The sequence below is a fragment of the Panthera tigris genome, chromosome B1 (assembly GCF_018350195.1).
Source record: "Panthera tigris isolate Pti1 chromosome B1, P.tigris_Pti1_mat1.1, whole genome shotgun sequence".
In the NCBI taxonomy this organism is placed as follows: domain Eukaryota; kingdom Metazoa; phylum Chordata; class Mammalia; order Carnivora; family Felidae; genus Panthera; species Panthera tigris.
Window position 1 is genome coordinate 15,554,913 of NC_056663.1, and position 25,217 is coordinate 15,580,129.

At 39.8% G+C, this 25,217-nt stretch overlaps 2 protein-coding genes across 5 annotated transcripts in view; both read left to right on the top strand.

Annotated features, from left to right (window-relative positions):
- PRIMPOL (primase and DNA directed polymerase) overlaps window positions 1-24,627 on the top strand; it is a 52,005-nt gene extending 27,378 nt beyond the window's left edge. For 2 of the 4 annotated variants that reach the window (XM_015545171.2, XM_015545170.2), the window contains 7 exons: window positions 11,303-11,465; window positions 13,364-13,452; window positions 16,178-16,267; window positions 16,345-16,453; window positions 21,127-21,209; window positions 21,290-21,336; window positions 24,101-24,627. In XM_015545171.2, coding sequence (XP_015400657.2) covers window positions 11,303-11,465; window positions 13,364-13,452; window positions 16,178-16,267; window positions 16,345-16,453; window positions 21,127-21,209; window positions 21,290-21,336; window positions 24,101-24,349 — 830 coding nt within the window. In that variant the 3' untranslated portion in view covers window positions 24,350-24,627. The remainder of the gene's footprint in view (window positions 1-11,302; window positions 11,466-13,363; window positions 13,453-16,177; window positions 16,268-16,344; window positions 16,454-21,126; window positions 21,210-21,289; window positions 21,337-24,100) is intronic. The other 2 variants (XM_042982969.1, XM_042982970.1) reach the window with 2 other exon arrangements.
- LOC102954165 (protein kish-A-like) lies at window positions 18,907-19,833 on the top strand. The gene has a single exon (XM_042982971.1). It carries the CDS (start codon window positions 19,090-19,092, stop codon window positions 19,315-19,317), a length of 228 nt encoding a protein of 75 aa, XP_042838905.1. The 5' UTR covers window positions 18,907-19,089; the 3' UTR covers window positions 19,318-19,833.
- Window positions 24,628-25,217: the final 590 nt, after the last annotated feature.

Sequence of the window (25,217 nt, forward strand, 5' to 3'; positions counted from 1 at the left end):
AGTCTATGGATCAACATTGACATTTTTACAATATTTAGTGTTCCGATTCATGAGCGTGGTTTGTCATTCCACTAACATCGATGTTCTCTAATTTCTCTCAGTGTTTTATAATTTTCTGAATAGAGAACTTGTACATCTTAGATTTATTCTAGATATTTGATTTTTTTTTTTTTTTTTTTTTTTTTTTTTGCTTAAACAACAAACATTTATTTCTCACAGTAGCAAGATTGGGGTACCAGTGTGGGTGGCTTCTGGTGAAGGTCCTGTTCCTGGTGTATGGATCCCTGTCTTCTCATTGTAGCCTTCCATAGCGGAGAGAGAGCACTGCTTGATTTTTTGATGTCTCCCTTCTTTGAGATTCTGGCACTAGAAAACCTCACTGCCTTAGCAGGTCTTCAGTAGTCTCAAACTTTTTTTCCTAATGGATTTCCCCAGGTTTTCTATTTATTTACAATAGGAGGGTTACCCACAAATTGAACAGAATTCGATTTCTGTTTCTGGATGTGGCATTCTTCCAGGCCAACTCTATTTTAATTTATACATTGATTTTATTTTGTTTACAGCTGGTAGAAAATAATTCTTATTCTCATTTTTATTTTTGTTGACATGAAAGTGATTTTTTTTCACCCTCATTTTTTTTTTTTTTTTAACGTTTATTTATTTTTGAGACAGAGAGAGACAGAGCATGAACGGGGGAGGGTCAGAGAGAGGGAGACACAGAATCCGAAATAGGCTCCAGGCTCCGAGCTGTCAGCACAGAGCCCGACGAGGGGCTCGAACTCACGGACCGTGAGATCATGACCTGAGCCGAAGTCGGCCACTCAACCGACTGAGCCACCCAGGCGCCCCTGCTTTTATGGTGTTTAAGTATGTTCCTTCTATCCTGACTTTCTTGAGGGTTTTTATTAAGAAAGGATGCTGTATTTTGTCAAATGCTTTTTTCTGCATCTATTGACAGGATCATATGGTTCTTTTCTTTTGTTAATGTGATGTATTACATTGATTTGTGAATACTGAACCAGCCTTGCAGCCTGGGAATGAATCCCACTTGATCATGGTGAATAATTCTTTTTATATGCTGTTGAATTAGATTTGCTAGTATCCTGTTGAGAATTTTTGCATTCATATTCATCAGGGATATTGGCTTGTAGTTCTCTCTTTTTGCTGGGTCTCTGGTTTGGGAATCAAAGTAATGCTGGCTTTATAGAATGAGTCCGGAAGTTTTCCTTCCATTTCTACTTTTTGGAACAGCTTGAGAAGGATAGGTATTAACTCTGCTTTAAATGTCTGGTAGAATTCCTCAGGGAAGCCATCTGGTCCAGGACTCTTACTTGTTGGGAGATTCTTGATAACTGTTTCAATTTCTTCACTAGTTATGGGTCTGTTCAAAGTTTCTGTTTCTTCTCATTTGAGTTTTGGTAGTGTGTGGGTGTTTAGGAATTTATCCATTTCTTCCAGGTTGTCCAGTTTGTTGGCATATAATTTTTCATAGTATTCCCTGATAATTGCTTGTATTTCTGAGGGACTGGTTGTAATAAATCCATTTTCATTTGTGATTTTATCTATTTGGGTCTTCACTATTTTCTTTTCGAGAAGCCTGTCTGCCCACTTTTTAATTAGGTTTCCTTTTTCTCTTGAGTTGTAGGAGTTCTTTATATATCTTGGCTAGTAACATCTAATCAGATCTATAATTTGCAAGTATTTTTTCCCATTCAGCATGTAACCTTACTTTTGTTGATGGTTTTCTTTCTCTGCAGAAACTTTTTACTTTGATGTAGTCCTGCTTATTTATTTTTGCTTTTGTTGCCTTTGCTGTTGGTGTCAAATTTAAAACACCATCGCTGGGGTGCCTGGGTGGGTGGCTCAGTCAGTTGAACGTCTGACTCTTGATTTTGGCTCAGGTCATGATCCCAGGGTTGTGGGATTGAGTCCCACGCTGGGCTCTGTGCTGAGCATACAGCCTGCTTAAGATAACATTCTCTCGCTCTTTCTCTCTCTCCCCCTCTCTTTCTCTCTCTCCTCCTCTGCCCCTCTGTCCTGCTCGAGTTCTCTGTTTCTCTCTAAAATAAAAAACAAAAACAAATAAAAACAAACCACACCGTTGCCAAGATCCAAAACCACCGGTTTTCTAAGACTTATGGTTTCAGGTCTTATATTCACGTCTGTAATTCATTTCAAATTAATTTATGGATATGATGTGCGAAAGTAGTACAGTTTTATTCTTTTGCATGTGGCTTCCCGGTTGCCCATCTCATTTTATTGGAGAGACTGTTCTTTCTCTATTGTATATTCTTGGCTCCTTTGCTGTAAATTAAATGAACATATACATACATGGCTTTATTTTCTTGCTTTCTGTTGTGTTCCATTGATTTATGTGCCTGTTTTTATTGCTGATATCATACTGTTTTGATAAGTATGGCAGTGTGATATACTTTGAAATCAGGAAACATGCTGCCTCCAGGTTTGTTCTCTGCCTGCGTTGCTTTGGCCATTCGGGATCTTTTGTAGTTCCATTCAAATTTTAGAATTCTGTGTTCAGGTCTGTGAACAGTGTCACTGAAATTTTGATAGGGTCGGCACCAAATCGTAAATTGCCCCAGGTATTATGGACATCTTAACAGTATTCGTCCAGTCCGTGAGCCTGGAATATCTTTCCGTTTCTTTGTGTCATCTTCAACTGCTTTCATGAGTGTTTTATACTTTTCAGAGTACAAGTCTTTCACCTCCTTGGTTACATTTATTCCTGGGTATTTTACTCTTTCCAATGCAATTATAAATGGGATTGTTTCTTTTTTTTCTTTTTTTAATGGGATTGTTTCTCAATTTCTTTTCCCGATAGTTTGTTAGTGGTTGTACAGAAATGCAGCAGATTGCTATACAGTTGATTTTGTGTCCTGCAACTTGACTGATAATAGTTGTAACAATTTTTTTGGTGGAGTCTTTGGAATATTCTACATAATATGTTTCTATACATACACATCTGCAAATAGTGACAGTTTCACTTCTTCCTTTCCAATTTGAATGCCCTTTATTCCTTTTCTTGCCTACTTGCTCTGGGTAGGACATCTAATACCATGTTGGTAAAAGTGATGAGAGTGGGTGTTCTTATTCCTGATTTTAGAGGAAAAGCTTTCAGCTTTTCACCACCGAGTGGGATGTTAACTATGGGTGTGTCGTAAATAGACTTTATTATGTTGAAGTACGTTTCCTGTATACCCATTCTGTTGAGAGTTTTTATCATAGGTATAAAATACTTTGAGTATTTTATCGTAAGTGATGTTGAATTTTGTCAGATGCTTTTTCTGTATCTATTGAGATTGTCATTTTTTTTTGTTTGTTTTGCTTGTTTGTTTTACAAGAGAAGTCTACACCTTTACCTATTTACTTTTCAGTAAGTTTAAATCCTTGAGGGGTAGAGCATCACATGTATTCTGTGGCCAATGACTTTAGCAGGAAGGTTGCTTTGGAATTTGCCACGAGCCATATGCCGCCGTGTGTGTCCATGAGCATGTTACTTTTCTCCAGAATACTCTGGTTTTGTTCAATTTGCCACCAGGAGTCATCGTGTTGTTCTTTGCTTTGTACACATAAGCCTAGATAGAATTCATTTCATCTAGAGCATAAACACCTTCACTTTTAAGAAGAGCTGTGTTCCAGAGACCCTCTGGTTCCGGAGACCTCGCTTACAGACAGCAAAAATGGCTTTGGATCACAGCCTTCTAGACGTATTTGTCTTTTTAGGAGTCCTGCTCCCAGCCAGACTCCACAGGTTCCAAGGTGGCGGAAAGAGCAAGATGATCATTTGGTTTTTATGAAGCCACTCTGCTTTTATGAAAGACCTACATTAGTATGATAATAGCATTTTCCATAAGAGTGGAAATCCTCTGTGGAATCTTACAGGTAGTGAAAACCGGTAGTAATATAGGTCTTTCATAAAAGCAAAGTGTTGTAATGTGAACTTTCAGAAGGTGGGGAGATACCTGTATTGTTGAATTTGGTTTGCTGTTACTTTGTTTTCTTATTGATTTAGTTATTTTCTTGATGACTTTTATATCTGTGTTCATCAGGGATATTGACCTGTAATTTTCTTTCTTGTGCCCCTGTTTATTTTTGGTGTCATGGTAATGCTGGCTGTGTAAAGTGAGTTTGAAGTGTCTATTTTTGGGAATAATTTGAGAAGGGGAACATATTATTCTTTAAATGTTTGGTAGAATTTACCTTTAAATCAATCTATTCCTGGGCTTTTGTTTGTTGGGAGGTTTTTGTTTACTGATTCACTCTCCTTACTAGTCATCAGGCTATTTTCGATTCATGATTCATCCTTGGAAGGTTATATATTTTTTTTAAGTTTTTATTTTTTTAATGTTTATTTTTGAGAGAGAGAGAGAGAGTGCGAGCACGAGCATGAGTTGGGGAAGGGCAGAGAGAGAAAGAGACACAGGATCTGAAGCAGGCTCCAGACTCTAAGCTGTCAGCACAGAGCCTGACGCGGGGCTCAAACCCAGAAGCTGAGATCATGACCTGACCCAAAGTTGGACACTTAACCGACTGAGCCACACAGGCGCCCTGGAAGGTTATGTTTCTGGGAAGTTGTGCATTTCTCCCAGGTTTCCCGATTTGTTGGAGTGTAATTTCTCATAGTAGTTTGTTATGATCCTTTGTATTTCTGCAGTATCACTTGTAATGTGATGAATCACTTTCATTTCTGATCTTGTTTTAGTCCTCTCTTTCCTTGGTGAGTCTAGCTAAAGGTTTGTCCATTTCATTTATCTTTTAAAACAACCACCTCTTGCTTTCATTGATTTTTTTTTTCCTGTTGTTTTTTTAAAGTCTCCATTTCATTTAGTTCTGCTTTGATCTTTATTATTTCCTTTCTTCTACTAACTTTGGGTTTATTTGCTGTTCCTTTCCTAGTTTCTTGAGAAATAAAGGTGTTTGAGATTTTTCTTTTTTCTTGATGTAGGTATTTGTCATTGTAAACTTCTCTCTCAGAATTGCTGTTTGCTACATCTCATAGGTTTAGATTTGTTTTATTTTTTTTTAATTTGGCTCAAGGTCTTTTGATTTCTTCTTTTTCAGTAGCATGTTGTTTACCCTCTATATGTTTGTAAATTTTCCAATTTTCTTCTTATAATTGATTTCTAATTTCACAGTATGGTGGTCAAAAAAGATGCTCAATGTGATTTCAATCTTAAATTTATTAGGACTTATTTTGTAGCCTATCATGTGATCTGTCCTGGAGAATTGTTCCCTATGTACTTGAGAAGAATGTATTCTGTTGCTTTTGAATGGAATGTTCTATATATATTGTTATTCCCATCTGGTCTAACATGTCATTGAAGGTTGATGTTTTCTTATTGATTTTCTGTCGGGATGATCTGTCCATGGGTGTAAGTGGGATACTAAAGTCCCCTGCTGTTATATTTCTATTTCTCCCTTGAGGTCTGTTAATCTTTGATTTCTGTTTTTTAGGTGCTTCTGCATTGGTGCCTAAATATTTGTAAATGTTATATCCTCTTTTTGTATTGACCCTTTTATCGTTACGTAATGCCTTTCTTTGTCTCTTATGCCGTCTTTGTATTGAAGTCTTTGTGTTTTGTCTGACCTAAGTATGGCTACCCCAGCTTTTGGCTTCCACTTGCATGCCACATCTTTTTCCATCCATTCCTTCACTTTCAGTCTGTGTCCGTATGTCTGAAATGAGTCTCTTCTAGGGACCGTATAGATGGCCGTTGTTTTCTTTTGTCCTTTCAGATACTCTTTTGATTGGTAAATTTCATCCATTTAAAATAATTATCGATAGTTACGTACTTATAGCCATTTTGTTCATTGTTTTCTGGCTGTTTTTTAGTTCTTTTTCTTTCAACTTCTCTTGCTTTCTTCCTTTGTGGTTTGATGACATTTTTAGTAGTATGCTTCCTTTCTCGTTAGCTTTTGTGTATCTGCTAGAGGTGTTTGTTTTGTGGTTACTGTGAGGATTACCTATAACAGCTTATATTTATAATAATCTATTTCAAGTTTATAACAACTTAAGTGTGAACCCATTCTTTTTTTTTTTTTTTTTTTTTTAGTTTTATTTATTTATTTTGAGGGAGAGCGTGTGTGTGTGTGTGTGTGTGTGTATGTGTGTGTGTGTGTGTGTGTGAGAGGCAGAGAGAGAGGGAAAGGAAGAATCCTAAGCAGGCTCTACATTATCAGTACAGGGCTGTACTGGGGCTCCATCCCACAAACTGTGAGATGAAGCTGTGACCTGAGCTGAAATCAAGAGTTGACCGCTTCGCTGACTGAGCCACCCAGGCGCCCGCGTGTGAATGCATTCCAAAGCTGAACATTTTTACTCTTGCCTCCCATGTTTTACGTTTTGCATGTCATGTGCACTTTTTTTTTATATTATATGAAATTTATTGTCAAATTAGTTTCCATACAACACCCAGTGCTCATCCCAAAAGATGCCCTCTTCAATGCCCTTCACCTACCCTCCCTTCCCTCCCACCCCCCATCAACCCTCAGTTTGTTCTCAGTTTTTAAAGAGTCTCTTATGCTTTGACTCTCTCTCCCACTCTAACCTCTTTGTTTTCTTTTCTTTTTTTCCTTCCCCTCCCCCATGGGTTTCTGTTAAGTTTCTCAGGATCCACATAAGAGTGAAAACATATGGTATCTGTCTTTCTCTGTATGGCTTATTTCACTTAGTATAAGACTCTCCAGTTCCATCCACGTTGCTACAAAAGGCCAGATTTCATTCTTTCTCTTTGCCACGTAGTACTCCATTGTGTATATAAACCACAATTTCCTTATCCATTCATCAGTTGATGGACATTTAGGCTTTTTCCACAATTTGGCTATTGTTGAGAGTGCTGCTGTAAACATTGGGGTACAAGTGCCCCTCTGCATCAGCACTCCTGTATCCCTTGGGTAAATTCCTAGCAGTGCTACTGCTGGGTTATAGGGTAGGTCTATTTTTAATTTTTTGAGGAACCTCCATACTATTTTCCAGAGTGGCTGCACCAGTTTGCATTCCCACCAGCAGTGCAAGAGGGCTCCCGTTTCTCCACATCCTCACCAGCATCTATAGTCTCCTGATTTGTTCATTTTGGCCACTCTGACTGGCGTGAGGTGATATCTGAGTGTGGTTTTGATTTGTATTTCCCTGATGAGGAGCAATGTTGAGCATCTTTTCATGTGCCTGTTGGCCATCTGGATGTCTTCTTTAGAGAAGACATTCTTTCTTCACTGGATTATTTGGTTTTTGGGTGTGGAGTTTGGTGAGCTCTTTATAGATCTTGGATACTAGCCCTTTGTCTGATAGGTCATTTGCAAATATCTTCTCCCATTCCGTTGGTTGCCTTTTAGTTTTGTTTCCTTTGCTGTGCAGAAGCTTTTTGTCTTCATGAGGTCCCAGTAGTTCATTTTTGCTTTTAATTCCCTTGCCTTTGGGGATGTGTCGAGTAGGAAATTGCTGTGGCTGAGGTCAGAGAGGTCTTTTCCTGCTTTCTCCTCTAGTGTTTTGATGGTTTCCTGTCTCACATTCAGGTCCTTTATCCATTTTGAGTTTGTTTTTGTGAATGGTGTAAGAAAGTGGTCTAGTTTCATTCTTCTGCATGTTGCTGTCCAGTTCTCCCAGCACCATTTGTTAAAGAGACTGTCTTTTTTCCATTGGATATTCTTTCCTGCTTTGTCAAAGATGAGTTGGCCATACGTTTGTGGGTCTAGTTCTAGGGTTTCTATTCTATTCCATTGGTCTATGTGTCTGTTTTTATGCCAATACCATGCTGTCTTGATGATGACAGCTTTGTAGTAAAGGCTAAAGTCTGGGATTGTGATGCCTCCTGCTTTGGTCTTCTTCTTCAAAATTACTTTGGCTATTTGGGGCCTTTTGTGGTTCCATATGAATTTTAGGATTGCTTGTTCTAGTTGCGAGAAGAATGCTGGTGCAATTTTGATTGGGATTGCATTGAATGTGTAGATAGCTTTGGGTAGTATTGACATTTAAACAATATTTATTCTTCCAACCCATGAGCATCATGTGCACTTTGAATATGTTCTTCTGGCCTGTAGCATTTCTGCTGAAAAATGTGCTCATAGTCACATGGGGTTTTCCTTGTATGTAACAAGGTTTTTTTTCTTTTTGTTTGTTTGTTTTTTCTTGTTGCCTTTAAGGTTCTCTCTCTCTCTTTTTTTTTTTAACTTCTGACATTTTATAATGTGTCTTAGTGTGGGGTCTCTGCATTTATTTCATTTAGAACTCGCTGTCCTTCCTGGATCTGTAGGTCTTTCCTTACCCAGGTTATTGAAGTTTTTAGTTACTATTTCTTCAAATAAGTTTTCTGGCCCTTTCTCCTTCTGGGATTCATTTAATGTGAACGTTGGCCTGCTTGGTGTTGTCTTCTAAGCCTCTTAAGCTGTCTTCACTTTATTTCATTCTTTTCTCTTTTTGCTGCTCTGCCGGGTGAGTTCCTCTATCCTGTCTTTGAATTCATTGATCCTGCTTCATCTAGTTAGCTGTTGAACCTCCACAGTGTATTTTTCACATCAGTTTTTGCATTTTCAGCCCTGTGACTTCTGTTGGGTACTTTCTTCTGTTTTCTTTTTGTTGACGTTCTCACTGTGTTATCCATTCTTCTCCCGAATTTGGTGAACATCTTTATGACCATTAGTTTGAATTCTTTATCAGATAAATTCCTTATCTCCATTTCACAAAGGTTGTTAAAGAGTTTTAAATTGCTTTTTTGTTTGGAACTTGGTCCTTTGTTCTTCATTTTGCTTGACTCTGTTTGTTTCCCTGCATTGGGTGAACTAGCATCCCTAGGAGTCTTGAAGAGTTGGCCTGAGAAGGAGATGAAATCTGTCCTTCAACCCTGTCCTAGCTCTTGGTTGTTTCTCAAACTTTTGCAATTTTCCAAGCAGCCAATTTTATTTTTAATAGCTCCCAGTACTTCGGGGTGTTCCAGGACCAGTTAATGTCCCAAAGGGGAGGATCTCATTTAACAACACCTAGATTCAGGCTGATTGGAAGCCAGACCCTCAGGCAACAGCTTGCTTGCTTGCTTGCTTGCTTTTTTTTTTTTTTTTTTAATGGTTATTTATTTATTTTGAGAGAGAATGCTTGAGTGGGGTAGGGGCAGAGAGAGGGAGACAGAGAGAATCCACACTGGTGGCTTGGAGCCTGACATGGATCTGGAACTCATGAACCGTGAGACCATGACCTGAGCTGAAACCAAGAGTCAGATGCTTAACCTACTGAGCCACCCAGATGCCCCATGGCGGCAGCTTTTAAGGAATGGAGAGCATGTGCGGTTGTATTGGACTACAAACGTAAGTCCCGCTGACCAGCACAGCCAGGTCATATGGAGGTGCCCACGGTGGCAGTTGTAAAAATCAGGACTTGTTGAGCATGGAACCTTCTTTCTGAGAGATCCTGGGGAGCGATTGTGAGGTAGAAGGAGAGTACACAGATCGCGTCCTCTGGCTACGTTCCTTGTGAGCAGCTCTGTAGCTTCTAGATGTATGCCAAACTTGAAGGCTGCCCCTCAGACTGAAGCTCCGGGACAAGCAGTTAGGCGTCTTTCCCAGAAAGGCTGGGGGTGTTTCAATCCGCTGTCTTTGCGGTGCGCCGGTGGTGGTCGCCATCTCAGAACTGGCTCCCTGACCGTTCCAGTCCCATGACCCCCGGGGCCGGGTGATCGAGGGTTAGGCCCTGGGAGGCGGCCACGAAAAGCAGGGTACCAGAGGTCAAAACTGGGGCACCAGACACATACAGAAGCTCCCCTCTGAGAGATGCTGGTGCTGTGAGACACAGCAAAAGCCAGGAGGAGAATGGTGCCCACCCTCCAAGGTCTCAGGAAAGGTTTCCAATTAGCCCCTGGATGTGTGTTCAGTTAGGCTCCTGTGAGGAGAAGCTGGCAGGCTCTTGTACAGAGGGTCTGAGCTGACTGAGCTCCTGGGTCTGTCGCCTCACTGTGCCCTAGGGACGCCCGCTGCTTAAGAACCCTTTCTCCATTGGTGACAGTTCTGTAGGACCTGTGAGGGTAAGTCCCACCAGCCAGCAGAGCCAGGTGACAGAGAGGAGTCCCCAGGCTGCAACTGCGAAAATCAGGGCACCAAGCAAAGGGCATAAGCTCCTTTCTGGAAGATACCAGTGAGCTGGAGTGAGGCAGAGGGAGAGTGCAAAAATTAGGTCCCCTGGACTCCATTCCCTGAGAGCCCTTCTGTAGAACCCTGGGAGTGTGCCACAGCAGAAGCCTGCCCCTCAGGCACACGCAATCGGCCTGTCAGAAACTGGGGATGGGTTTCGGTCTGCTCTCAGTGCCATGGCCTGGGAGTGGTGGTCTACCAAGAACTGTGCCTCCAGTTGTTAGAGTCCTGTGGACCCAGGAACGCAAGGCTCCCTGGCCTTTGAAGCCAGGTGATCAAGGGGGTTACCTGACAAACGGTTTGGCGGATGTAAAAGTGCGTCTACCGGATGCGAGTAGACGCTTTCCCCCCCGCAGATACTGGTGGTCTGGAGCACGGCAGGCGGGGGGCCAAAGATTGTGTCCCCCGGCTGGAGGGGGGCAGAGGGGCTTGCAAAGATGGCACTCGCTGGAAAGGGGGGGAGGAAGGAGAAAAGATGGCGCCCGCCGGATTTAGCAAAGCAGAGAAGATGGCACCGGCCACCTCCATCTCTGAAGAAGATCTCTCAGTCCAACGCTTGAAAGTTTGGAAATGAGCCTCTTTCACATAAACCCTGGGTGCTTTTCGGAGAGCTGCTTCTGCACTCGGCCCCGGGGTGAGTGAGTCTGCACGCAGGCCCCGAAGGAGTCTTTCTTCCCTAGTTCGCCACGGCCCGCAAGTCTCCTAGGCCCCAGCCCGGCTGGTCTTCAAAGCCATATGTTCCTGGGGCTCATCTCCTAGGCTCAGGTCTTAAACGTTGGGCTGTGAAGTGTGTGAGGTATGACTCCTCTGCCTTTCAGGGAGAAGCTCCGGGTTTGAATTCCCTCCCAATGGTGGGGGTGGGGCTTGCGGTGAGGTTGTCTCAGCCTCTCCTACCTGCCTTGACGGGCTGTCCGACTCCTTCCTCCACGCGGAAGGAGTCAGTTAGCCAGTTTTTAGGCTGTTTTTCAGAGGAGATTGTTCCATATATAGCTACAGATTAGGGGTGTTCACCCGAGGAGGTGAGCTCAGGCTCTTCCAACGTTGCCACGTTGGACCGGAAGCACTGGTTTCCCTAAGAACGCCATACAAAAGGAATCTAATGTTTGCTGACTATAAAACCAAATGGCTGAAAACGTGCGTTCGTAATTATTCTTATTAACTTTTGACATAGGAGTTTATACAAGAAATAGAAACTTTCGGCTGTATAAATCATCGAAGATAGGGAAGCACGTGGCTTTGGAGATTGCTGAAGATAACAAGTTTTTTCCTAAACATTCGGAGACTGTATCTGAAGAAAATCAATGTTTCCTGTCTTCTTTGGTCAGCAATGTCAGGTAGATAGTATATAGTACCAACATCAAACTGTTGCATATTCGTGAATGCTTATTAAGCAGTGAACAGCATTGGATAGTACTATAATGTGAGTTGGGTAAATTCATTCAAACTTAAGGAAAAGGAAGTTCTCAAAATTCTAGGGTAACGTATTATTATAAAGAAGAAAATTAAAACTGTTCCATGTGCAAATAGAGTTACTGTTAATATCTACTTTTCATATATGCATGTTCATACATACTTATATATGTCCTTCATTCAAAAAATAGTTGAGATCATTATTTATGTGGTTATATCTGTTGTTTTATCCACTCGACATTATATCATGAATATCTTCCAAGGTAGTAATTTGCAACAGTTAGTTGTAATGAAAACTTAAAATTTGTTTTAATGTTTCTGTGTTCTTGAGAGAAAGACAGCACACAAACTGGAGGGGGGCAGAGAGAGAGGGAGACCCAGAATCCGAAGCAGGCTCCAGGCTTGGAGCTGACTGCCCAGAGCCCCACGCGGGGCTCGAACTCACAAGCTGTGAGATCCTGACCTGAGCTGAAGTCGGGTGCTTAACCAACTGAGTTACATTTGTCAGAAGTAATGTCAGGGTCTTAGTTTCCTTACCTTTAAAATGGAAATAATATGGGGCGCCTGGGTGGCTCAGTCGGTTGGGCATCCGACTTCAGCTCAGGTCACGATCTCGCGGTCCGTGAGTTCGAGCCCCGCGTCAGGCTCTGGGCTGATGGCTCAGAGCCTGGAGCCTGCTTCTGATTCTGTGTCTCCCTCTCTCTCTGCCCCTCCCCCGTTCATGGTCTGTCTCTCTGTATCAAAAATAAATAAACGTTAAAAAAAATTTTTTTTAAAAATAAAATGGAAATAATATTAACACCTATCTTAGGGAGTTGTGAAGATTAAATGAGGGAAGAGGTACACACAAAATTATAGCTGGGCCTGGCACGCGATGTCTGCTGGGTAAGTGTTAGTTGTTAGCAGCTGTTCCTGAGATTCTGGAAGTACAGTGGTAAGTGTAAGAATTGTATCACTGTGGTTGGCACAGGAGTGGCCTCTAATACAGCCTGAAGTCATCTCCTGAATACCAAATCCTATTTCTTTTGTAGTTTCGGTATTAATTTCATACAAGTGGAGAGTTCTTCTCAATGGGGTTTCCTTAATTTTCTTTTGTGTAGCCAAGTAAATAAGTATTTCTCTTCCTGAAATGAAGCCTAAATTCTTTATGGCTATGAGTCTGTCTTTCAGTTAACTTTAATTCATTTCTTCCTTTGTTCTCATCCCTCCTTCCTTCTTTTTTTTCACGCTTTTCAAATTATTTTCAGACTTATTCACACTTTTCAAACCATTGTAACAAAAACGTCAAAGGCTCTGTATGTTTGGAGAATAGAATTGTACTTCATTCTATACCTTCAGCAGTCCCAGAGTCCTCTGGTTCACTCTGTGGTTGAAGAAAGTATTTTAATTTTTAAAAATTTATTTTAGAGAGAGAGAGAGAGAGAGAGAGAGAGGGAGGGAGGTGGAGAGGGGCAGAGGGAGAGAGAGAGAATCCCAAGCAGGTTCCACGCTCAGTTGCTCAGTGCAGAGCCCGATGCAAGGCTTGATCCCACGACCTGGATCATGAACTGAGCCAAAATCAAGAGTCAAGAGTCAGATGCTCAATTGACTGGGCCACCCAGGCAGCCCAAAGAAAGTATTTTAAGTGACCACCAAACTACTCTTTTCTATATGGATAGGATTGGTGTTTTTGTAAGCAAATGTGGCTTGATTGCCCTAGAACAATTAGCTGTTGAACAAAGGATTTTAATGTGGAACTATTTGAAATTCAGTCTCCTTTCCCTAGCCATGTCTCTTTAATTCTTACATAATGTTAACTGTTTCTTTCACCTATTTTCTTCAGATTCTCAGACACTTTACGAATTCTGACATGTGACACATCTCAAAATAAAGAAAAACGCGTTGAATGTTTTAGCAGCACCAACACTAAAGGTAATTCTAAGAGAACAATTTCCTATGAAAATTTAAGGATACAAAGTCTGTTTTGCCTTGAAGATTTTAAATCTTCAGTATTCATATCTACTGATCATTTATTTTTTTTAGACTTTATTTATTTAGAGAGAGAGCTATTAGGGGAGGGGCAGAGAGAGGGGGAGAGAGAGAATCCCAGCAGGTTCTGCACCAATGAGGGGCTTGAACTCATGAGCCATGAGATCATATCCTGAGATGAAACCAAGAATCACTCAACCAACTGATCCACACAGGTGCCTCAGTATCTACTGATCCTTTAAAACAACTTAGTTTCTATCCAAAAGGGAAAAAGTGTAAAGAAAAGATATTTATATTTTTTATTTTTTAAATTTTTATTATTTTTTTAAATTTTAATGTTTATTTTTTGAGAAAGAGAGTGTGAGCAGGGGAGGAGTAGAGAGAGGGAGACACAGAATCTGAAGCAGGCTCCAGGTGCTAAGCTGTCAGCACAGAGCCTGATGTGGGGCTTGAATTCATGAACTGCGAGATCATGACCTGAGCAGAAGTTGGATGTTTAACTGACTGAGCCACCCAGGCTCCCCAAGAAAAGATAATTTTTAAAGTGTATTCACTAATTTCCATCATATGATGGTTTGGGGGCAGGAAATGGGAAAATAGAGTAGATTGTTGGTAGAAATAAACCATTATTAAAAGAAAAACCTAGGGGGGCCTGGGTGGCTCAGTCGGTTAAGCATATGACCTCGGCTCAGGTCATGATCTCACAGTCTGTGAACTTGAGTCCCATGTCAGGCTCTGTGCTGACAGCTCAGAGCCTGGAGCCTGCTTCAGGTTCTGTGTCTCCCTCTCTCTCTGCCCCTCCCCTGCTCACGCTGTCTCAAAAATAAAAAGAAAAAAAAAGAAAAACCTAAAAGTCCTCTTCCCTTCTGTCCACAACCAAAGATGGGTAGCCACCATCAGTTTCCATGGAACCCCGTGGAGCTTTCCCTTGCATTTCCCTGTTCTTTTAATGACTGCATGGTTTTCACGCATGTCCTTCATTTTTATATTGAAAAACATAGAGGTTTTTTTCTAGGATTTCGTATATTCTCCTATAAACAATTTTGTAAATGCATTTTGGATTATCATTATTTATAGCAGTGAAAAACTGGAAACAAATCTAAATGTAAAACAAAATGGCATTGGTTACCTCCTATAACATACTCCATAACCAATTTATAAAATTTATAAAAACCAATATAACATGGGAAATGTCCATTTATAAGAGAAAAAGTAGACTCTGAAATTGGGAGGTATGAATACAGCTTCATTAAAAACATGAATAACATTTTCTTATGCTTATTTTCTTCTTGTTTAACAGTTATTTCTAGATACTGATTTGGAGTTTATTTCTCTCATTTCTGCTTTAATATATTTTCCAAAGTTTCTCCAATTATGTATATTATTTTTGTAAGTGAAATATAGGCATTGTTTATTTGCACACTTTTTTTAAAAAAGGGTATTTATTTTGAGAATGGGAGGGAGAGAGAGAGTGAACACCTGAGAGTCCGTCGCTTAACCGACTGAGCCACCCAGGTGCCCCTATTTATTTATTTAGAGTCAGAGAACACAGTGGGGGAGAGGGGCAGAGGGAGAGAGAGGGAGAAAGTCTGTAATCAGCCTTCACTCTCAGAGCAGAGCCTGACTCAGGGCTTGATTCCACGACCCTGGGATCATGACCTGAGCCAACATCAAGAGTCAGACACTCAACCGACTGACCCACCCCGGCGCCCCAATATAGGCTTTATTTTAAGAAGTAGATAATTCTGTGTTTAAAAATGAAGTGAGATTTTAAGTAAATGATTGTAAATTATCCCAGTAGATTCTTAGATACGAGATATAACCAAATTGTCAGAGCCCTACGGCTGAAGGTCCCGGGAGAGCACACCTGCAGTGAACCAGTGGCGTGTGTTATGTGTGGAAAACACGTACCACCGGGATCTGTGGGGGCAGCTCAGTAAAAGGGTGTTAGAAACGACTTCTAGGATTCAGGCTTGAGTTGGGTGTTTTGAGGAGTGTCCAAGGCAGCGTGGATTTGTTTTCAGCTGGGTACTGTCGGAGACAATTCTGCGATTGACTATCTTCATAAAGTTTATCTAGAAGGAAGGCAGACTACAGTGGGACTAAAGCTAGAATTGGCAAAGCAGCCCCCGTTATGAATAAGATGGGCGGCGTTTAGTCATTTTTGTGGTTTGGAAATAGTTCATGTTTTGTTTGTGATTGCAGAGCGCTCTTATTTTTGTCTTGAATCATCTTGGCCACAGAGTGACCTTATGTGATGTTGAAATTCTGTGAAATGGTTACTCATCAGCAGGAAAATACAGGGCTGAGCCGTGTGTGCCCAGCCTGTTTGTCACAACACCAAGGCCGAGCTGATAGGAGTAGGCCAGCTCCGGGGTGTAAGGGGTTGCTTTTCTCTTTGTAAGAATGAAGAAAGCAATCAGAATGATTATAGGTGCTTCTTGTGAAAATTAGTTAACATTGGACTTAATTGAGAGGTTTGAATATTACTTACTTGTAGGATAAGCCAGAACCCATGACTGACTAAAAGACAAATGGAGAAATGGGAGGGCGGGGGGAGGGACCTGGAGAGTTTCCGAAACGTGTAATTGCACTAAAGAACAACTTAAAATGTAACTCTTCAGCTTTTAGCCACTTTAATTATAATGAATTTTTCTCTCTGTTGCAGCAGAAAACATCGAGGGTTTTCATTGTTCGCCCTACCCTGAAATTGATCAATTTGTTCTTTCTTTGGTGAATAAAAATGGCATTCAAGGAGGTAAAGATAATCTTATTCCTTATTCACTGTAATATGATGGAGTTGTAATAGCTTCAGAAACATTATTTGCATTTTAGGAATTCGGCGTTGGAGCTACTTTTTCCCAGAAGAGTTACTGGTTTATGATATTTGTAAATATCGCTGGTGTGAAAACATCAGAAGAGCGCACAAGAGCAATAATATCATGTAGGTAAATGTTGTTTATTGAGTTCCATGTATTTAACCAACATTACATTTTAAATTTTTATAATTTCTACAGTTGAGAGTATAAACATGATTTTGTTCTTATAATGAATGTAGTTACATCAGATACTGTATTTGGCTTATGTTTGAAAATATTTAATCTGACCAACTTAATTATCACCTTAGCACATGTCATTTTCATCTGTACTTTATTTGGTAAAATAATCCATTAGATAGTATAATCTTGAGAAGGGTAAGGTAGAATTGAGTGGGGCTAGAAAGAAATCAGAGACAGTAGACAGGAGGAAGGAAGTATCTCTCCCTTGTCTGTTTCCATTGGTCCTTGACATATTATGGAGTAAATTGAAATCAAGCAAACTTGGGTGAAAAGGAGACTGTTCGGTGCTAAGAGTTGGAATTGTTGGAACATGCACGCCCTGTTTTAGGAGTTTTCTGTAAAATCCCCCTGGCAAAAGGAGAGGGAGTGAAGGATGAAGTGAAACCACAAATAGAATTTTAGATAATACAGGGGCACCTGGGTGTCTGTTGGTTCAGCATCTGACTCACGATTTCAGCTCCGGTCATGATCTTGCGGTTCATTAGTTTGAGCCCCGCATTGGGCCCTACACTGACAATGAGGACCCTGCTTGGGATTCTCTGTCTCTCTTTGTTCCTCCCCCACTTGTGCATGCTCTCTGTCTCTCTCTGTCTCCGTCTCTCTCGCTCAAAATAAATAAACTTAAAAAAAAAAGAATTTTAGACAATACAAAGGTATGGTTAGAATAGGGATAAGACAGAAACCCAGCAGTTACTGGTTATGATATGGGAAGTTTTGCTGTGTTTTATATTTAACACAAAGCTGAGACTTCTGTATATCAAGTGTAAATAGCACGTGTGCCAGACATGAGAAAAGACTGTGAAGTTCTGCTAGGAAGCTAGCGAATACATTGGGTAGCATGACTCAGTGCTATACTTACATATGTAGGTTAACCCAGTTAAAAAAAAATAACATTTCAAAAAATATATGCTCAATACACAAAAGCTATCACGTAGAATAGCACAAAGAAAAGATTACCCATAGGCCCAGAACCAGTGATAACTGTGGTTATAATTTTGGTATATCTTTCTAATTTTTTACTCTATGGATATATAAGTTTACCAGTAAATCATTATCACAAGATGATCGTCTTTTTTTTTTTTTTAAGAATTTTTTAATTTTAATTTAATTTTTTATTTTAAAGTTTATCTTTTTGAGAGAGAGCATGCGAGTTGGGGAGGGACAGACAGGGAGAGAGGGAATCCCAAGCAGGCTCCACACTGACAGCACGGAGCCCGACGTGGGGCTGGAACTCAAGAACCGCAAGATCAAGATCTGAGCTGAAATTAAGAGTCGGACGCTTAACTGAGCCACCCATGTGCCCTCCCCCTTTTTAAAAATAGTTTATTTACTTAGAGAAGGAGAGAGAGAATCCCAAGCACGCTCCGTGCTGTCCTCACAGAGCCCGACGCATGGCTTAATCCCATGAACTATGAGATCATGACATGACCCAAAATGAAGAGTCGAATGCTCAACCAACACAGCCACCCAGGCGCCCCCCCTTTTGACTGATTCTCAAATACGGATACTTATTAATGGGATATGTGTCATTCTGAGCATCACATAACCTCGTAAACCTTGGAATTAGATTGGACACTGTCACCCCCATGGTTCTGTCTTATTCCGCATTGAGGTTAGTGGTCCTTTTTATCCCAGTCACCACCAAAAACCTCAGCTCTACAAAGACAGGACAGGACCGAAAGGAATGAAGGCTGTTACAGTTCTGAGGCTGTGAGCCATAAGCAAGTAGTTTGCAGGGCGCATGATGGATGTCAAGTATGACAGTTGCCCTTAGGAACATGTAAATATTCTTCATGACCCTGGGACAGTTTGATGTGAAGTTCGGGAACTGCAGCATTAATGCGTTTATTAGGATTGTTCAGGTTCTTCATAACTTTTTGAGTTTGCTTAGTTGGGTATCTTTTTATCTAGTACTTTGTCTATTTTACCAAAATGCTTAATGTTACTGTCAGAAATTGTTCATAATATTCTTAAATTTTTAGTATATTCTACATTTGTAGTTATAGCTGCACTAAATTTTGAATAACACTTATGTCTTTACCTTATTTATTTTTTGATCAATCTGGCAAGAATTGTATTAGTCTTCACATTGGCCTTGTTAACTCTTTTACATTTTGGCTTCTTGAGGCACCTCGGTGCCTCAGTCAACCGGTTAAGCATCCGATTCTTGATTTCAGCTCGGGTCATGATCTCATGGTTCGTGAGTTTGACCCCTGGGTCTGGCTCTGTGCTGAGAGCGTGGAGCCTGCTCCAAAATAAACAGTGTGGAACTTGCTCTCAAAATAAACAAACATTTAAATTTTTGCTTACTTCCTGCCTTTTATTTTATTAGAGTGTATTCTGTTGTTCATTTCCCAAGTTAGTTACTTATTGGTCTTCAGCTATTCTTTTATGTAAATAAGCTTTTTCTAAAGATCGATTTAGCTCTATTTCACATATTTTAATACATATTTTCAATTGCGTTCAGTTCCATTTTCTAATTTCCATCATGATTTTTCCTTGAGTAATTGGTTATTTAGAAATGTTTTTCAGATGTGGCTGGGGCTTCACTGGCCTCACTATGTCTACCGTTTTCGGTTTCCAGAGTCTGTTGACTGTCATCTTGCTGCTTATATGTACCTGTGCTTATATCCTATCCTTGGCACCCGGCCTCCTAGACAGAAATAAAACTGGATTGTTGGGTATATTTTGGAAGTGCGCCAGAATTGGTGAACGGAAGAGTCCTTACGTCGCAGTGTGCTGTACATGATGGCCTTCGGCATTTTCTTCATACAGTAGCTGGGAAAAATACCATAATTTAATTGCCAGCAGATTTCCGTGTGAAAAAAGGACTTATCTATAGAACATAATGGAATGAATAGTTAACTCTTTTATCTCTGAACACTGAATGAGATAAATTTCCAGCTGCTGTTCTCTATTTTTGTTATTGGACCAATGTTCTATATAAACAGGATGTAACCATTTAATATGCAGAGTTTAATATGTCTAACAATCAATGTGAGCAGTGTCACTACAATATTACGTTCTGCAAATGTTACTCTGTCAGATACCAGTTTTAGTGAGGCATCTCTGAGACACAGAATAGAAAACAAAATTGGGAAATCACTTACTTCCCTTCACTGTGATTTGGAAATGATAAATCTTTATGGGATGAGACACTTTTCTGGGCTAGCTTTTTTATTGAGAAAAAAAGGTTCAATTTGTGTTGGTAAGGATTGCATTCATATTTAATAATGCTTGCTTTTCCTCTGGCCACACCAGAGCATTAACAGAGTGCCTCTAAGCAAACTCTATAGTGTATTACAGACGTTTCAACTATTTAAAACAAGCCTGTGCAGTTCTTAAGGAAGAAGGTAAATGAGATATAACTTAAGAGTAGTATTGGGAAAATGTCCATATTTAACATAAAAGTTTAGAATAGCTGACTGGTCCAGTAGCCTCTGAAAACTCTAGATAAGTATGGATAAATATCTTACGAATAAATTGACCAGCTGTCATTCTCTGAATAAGACTACATTCTTAGAGTGAAAAGAAAAAAATAGAACAATTCAGAATGATAAAAAAGTTTTTCATTTCCAAGTTATGTGTTTCTATTAGCTATTTTTCTAATATTTATTTCTAAACAGTTTGCTTTGTGGTCAGAGATGTGTTGTATGAATACTTTTTTTAAATTCAGTGAAATTAACATGATACCTGGCACAGTCAGTTTTTATAATTGTTTTGTGTTTAAGTTTATTTATTTATTTAGAGAGAGAGCATGTGGGAGGGGCAGAGAGAGGGAGGGACAGAATCCCAAGCAGGCTCCACACTGGACCGCGCAGAGCCCGACGTGGAGCTAGAACTCACAAACTGTGAGACCATGACCTGGGCCGAAACCAAGAGTTGGACGCTTAACCAACTGAGCCACCCAGATGCCCCTGGAATTGTTCTATATGTGATTGTAAAGAACTTCCAACTATCTGAAACAATATTCATGTATGCCTGTTACATCAAACTTGGTAATTGCTTTTTAATTTATGTCATTCAAATTTTCTATATCCTTTCTGAATTTTTTGTGCCTATTTGTATCAAATACTGAAAGAATGTTTTTTAAAATCTTGATTTATGGGAGATTTGTTTATCCTTGGAGTTCCATCAGTTTTGCTTATGCATTTTTGAAGCTTTTTTATTTGGTGGGTACAGGTTGAGAATTAGGTCTTCCTGGAAGAACTTTTGGCTATAGATATACGTATAGATATGTCTATACATATGCACATATACGATATACGTATAGATATGTATAGACATATCTATACGTATATCGCATATGTATCTATATGTATATAGATATACATATATTTTTCCCCTAAAGTCCATTTTGCGTGCTATCTTTGACAACCACAGTTTTCTTTTGGGTGGTGCATATTTATTTCAATGCTTCTACTTTCTACCTTGTCTGCATCTTTAAGTCTTAGTTAGGCACATCTCTGGTAAGCAGCATGTAGATGAATTTTGTTTTCCATCCAGTCTGGGAATCAAGTTGTAACTCTTTTTCCTTTCTATTTTTTTCAATATAAAGGATTTTGGTTGATCTGAAAAATGAAGTTTGGTATCAAAAATGTCATGACCCTGTATGTAAAGCAGAAAACTTCAAATCGGACTGTGAGTTGTTCATTTTTATATTTATACCAAGTGAAAATAGGAGGTCTATATAAAACAGTTTTACTCTTTGTCTTGTTCAGGTTTTCCATTACCTGCTGAAGTTGGTCTCCTGTTTCTGCTCAAGGAGGTAAGTGCAGGTTTTAGTTTCTTTCTCATTAGTAATCAGTTCTTGGTACAACAGTATCCATGAGCTGTTAGTAGTGTTCAGACGTGTCCACATAGCCTTTAAACACACTCTGCAGTACTTAGTTTTCACTTCGGAGCGTGCCGTAGTGATTGTGCCTTGTGAGCACGTACCTGGTAGGATGCACCTCACCGTCACTGCCGCGGAAGAAATTGTATGGATACCTAGTCAACCACTCCCAGACAGTTAACAAGTTTCTCGTGTTTCGTTTTACAAAGTGTACCAAAATACTCATCTCTGTGTTTCTTTAAACAACTCTTTCTGTAGGGAGAATTTCTGGAAGTAAATTATGTCAAAGAGTGTATACATTTTTAATTTTGGTAGATATTGCTAGATTGCCACATTAACGTTTTCCTGTTAAAAACCTTTATTTGCCCAAATAATTCACATTCACTCTGAGAAAAAATTAGAAAATACATGAAAAGCCAAAGGGGAAAAAACTCCTCCTCACATATAATTTGACCACTCAGAGATAACAGATGTAAGTGCTTTGGCACAGATCTTCCAGAAATTTCTATTTATGGTGCTCCCGTGTATATTTTTAAAGTCATAGTATGCGTACTATGTTAGAGCCTTTTTTTCCTACTTCAGCTATCACAAATGTTTTCAGTAGTATGTATTACCAGTTGGTACCAATAAAAATGATACAAAATTAGGCTTCACAATTTAAGAGAGCACCTGTTTACACCTTTGCCAACATTGTTTATTTTTACCTTTGACCTTTACCAACCTATTTGGCCAAAAGTGGTATTTCAGTTGTTTTTGTTTACATTTCTTACAGTCTTAAGGAAGTTGAACTTCTTTCAGATTTACTATTTGTATTTCTGTTACCGAGTGTTGGTAACTGTCCTATAGAAATGTTGTACAAGGACAACAAACTCTCTCTTCACCTAGAGTTGCCCTTTGTTAATATTGGTTACATTTGTGTTTCTCCCTCTACTGTACGCATACACATTTTTGATGAATTTTGTCTTAGTCATTTTAGGCTACTATAAAGAATACCACAGGCTGGGTGGCTTTTTTTTGTTGTTGTTTAGTTTTTATTTATTTTTGAGAGAGAGTGCAAGTGGGGGAGGGGCAGAGAGAAAGAGAATCCCAGCAGGCTCTGCGCTCTCAGCAGAGCCCGACGTGGGGCTCGAACTCACAAAACCGTGAGATCGTGACCTGAGCTGAAAACAAGAGTTGGACACTTAACCAACTGAGCCACCCAGGTGTCCCTGACTGGATGGCTTATCAGCAACAGAAGTTTATTTCTCACAGTTCTGGAGGCCTGGAAGTCTAAGGTCAAGGCCCTGGCAGATTTGGTGTCTGGTTGGCTTCCTGGGTTATGGAGAGCCACCTTCTCGCTGAATCCTCGTGGGGGATAAGTTTAAAAATTCTCTGAGCTTGCACCACTAGTTAACAAGGCTTAGGGCAGAAAGCCGCTTCCACAGGACGAAAGCATAGGAGAACAGGTAGAGGTGGAAAGCTGCCACAGGGTGAAAGCACCCAGGGCTAATTATTGAGAAAAACACCTTGTTAACCCTGAGGTAGCATGCTCTGTCTTAGCCCCTAGAAAAGTTAAGATGAACACATGTGGTGCCTGGCACCTGCAGTAAACAGCTGTCTGCTCGGTGTCCAGATTTTGATTTGTCTTGACCCTAACCCCACACATCTTCAAAAACCCCTTTTGTCTCACACAGGAGTTAATGGTTACTGCATTATTGTTTCTTTCTGCATGTCTATCACATATGTGAGCCTTCTAATCCTAACAAATTCGGAGCTAGGTCCCTTACTCGGGGCTCTTTCTCCTCCTGGACATTAGCCTCTCGTATTCAATTCTGCATCTGCTCTCTTGCTGGACAAGAGAGAACTCCAGACTCAGAGTCTGTGACAAGTCCTCGCATGTCAGAGGGATGAAAGAGCTCTCTGGGGTCCCTTTTGTAAGGTTTCTAATCCCAGTCATAAGGGCTGCACCCTCGTGCTTAATCACTTCCCAAAGGCCTCCCTCCTAATACCATGATATTGGGGGTTTGGATTTCGACTTATGAATTTGGGGTAACAGTCCACAACAGATCTCTTGAAGGGAAGTTGCAGCCATCGAAACCCTGTATCTTAAAAAAACAAAAAACAAAAAACCCTTTATCTTCATTTAAGTATATTACTAGAGAATAAGGATACTCTTAAATATGGTAAAATTTTAAAACTCAGAAAATGTACATAACAATACTGTTATCTAATACACAAATCTGTATAGCCCTATCTTGACAATTGTCTCAACTATTTATAGCAGTTTTTTAAATTCATGTTCTTAATTCTTAAAATTCTTTATAAATAGGATAACAAGTCTTTTAAATCTTTTAAGATAGCAGGTGTATTTTCTAATTTGGCTTGAGCTGCACTGTCTGCTTTTTAAAAAACTCCATCTACGATTGTTCCAATCCCATCTGTGAATACTGAAAAGAAAGTACCAGAGGAATCGTGGGCGTTTCCAAATTTAGAGTGTACAGTGGCAGCAACATTTGAATTAATGAACTCATTCCCATGGTGACTGTATTGAAGACCATATCATCCAGCATATTTATTTTAGTATCTGTTCAAGAACTGGTTTTGTACTTAGTACTTTAACATAGATCGACTGTTTAGTGAAATCACCACATGTTCTCATTGAATCGCCTGTACTTTCTTCCTATCTCCCTCTCCCTTATTTTCCCCCTTTGAACTAAAGGAAGAAGAGTTCACAGCGACTGAAACAATGAACAGTGAAACCGAGAATCCTCATAAACCACCATCTAGTACGCTGTCAAAAGGTGTAGCTTCCGATGCTGACTGGGATAATGGCATTGATGATACTTATTTTTTGGAAGCTACCGAAGATGCTGAATTAGCAGAAGCTGCAGAGAATGGTCTTCTCAGTTATTATAGTGGAGTGGATGAAATTCCTGATGAACTAATTTTGCAAGTATTGCAAGAGTAATTAACTCTGGACTGGTATATAAGTAGGCTGTAATTTTGCCTGAAGGTGGTTTAGTAACATAAATATATTAAGTTATAGTAACTTTTTATTAAAACCGTCTGTATCAACTAAGTTTTATCACTCTGCTTCTCATTTCTTGTTTTTTACTGAAGTAAGCCAGTTTTATTGAAAATTAGCTTTGAAATCATAACCGACCAGAGTTGGTATATGTTCATATCAGCTTAATTTTGCATGTTTATTTATGTTAAAACTCTTATTAAAAATTTTTTTTAAATTGAGGTATCATTGACCTACAGTATATCCAGGTGTATATTATAGTGATTTGATATCTTTATACATTACAAAATGATCCCCATGATAAGTCTAGTTACCATCTGTTATCGCACAAAGTTAGTACGATATTATTGATTCTATTCTCTGTACTGCACATCACATCCTCATGACTTTTTAAGTTTATTTTGAGAGAGAGTGAGTCAGTCTGGGAGGGGAAGAGAGAGAGAGAATCCCAAGCAGGCTCCATGCTGTCAGCACAGAGCCCAGTGTGGGACTCGATCCCATGAACCGGGAGGTCATGACCTGAGATGAAATCTCGAGTCAGATACTCAACCAACTGACCCAACCAAGCACCCCCCTCATGACTTATTTTGTAACTGGACGTTTGTAGCTCTTAAGTCGTCTTCACCCCTCCTTCTGGTAACCAACAATTTCTTGTATCTGTGCGTCTGTTCTGCTTTATTTTTAGATTCCACGTGAAAGTGAAATCCTATGGAATTTTGTCTGACTTATTTCACTTAGCATAATATACTCTAGTTCCATCCATGTTGTTACAAATGGCAAGTTTTTATTCTTTTTTATGGCTGAGTGATAT

Excerpts from the sequence above, each read along its gene's own strand:
- LOC102954165 (XM_042982971.1), top strand. The coding sequence starts at position 19,090 with ATGTTTTTCAGATGTGGCTGGGGCTTCACTGGCCTCACTATGTCTACC.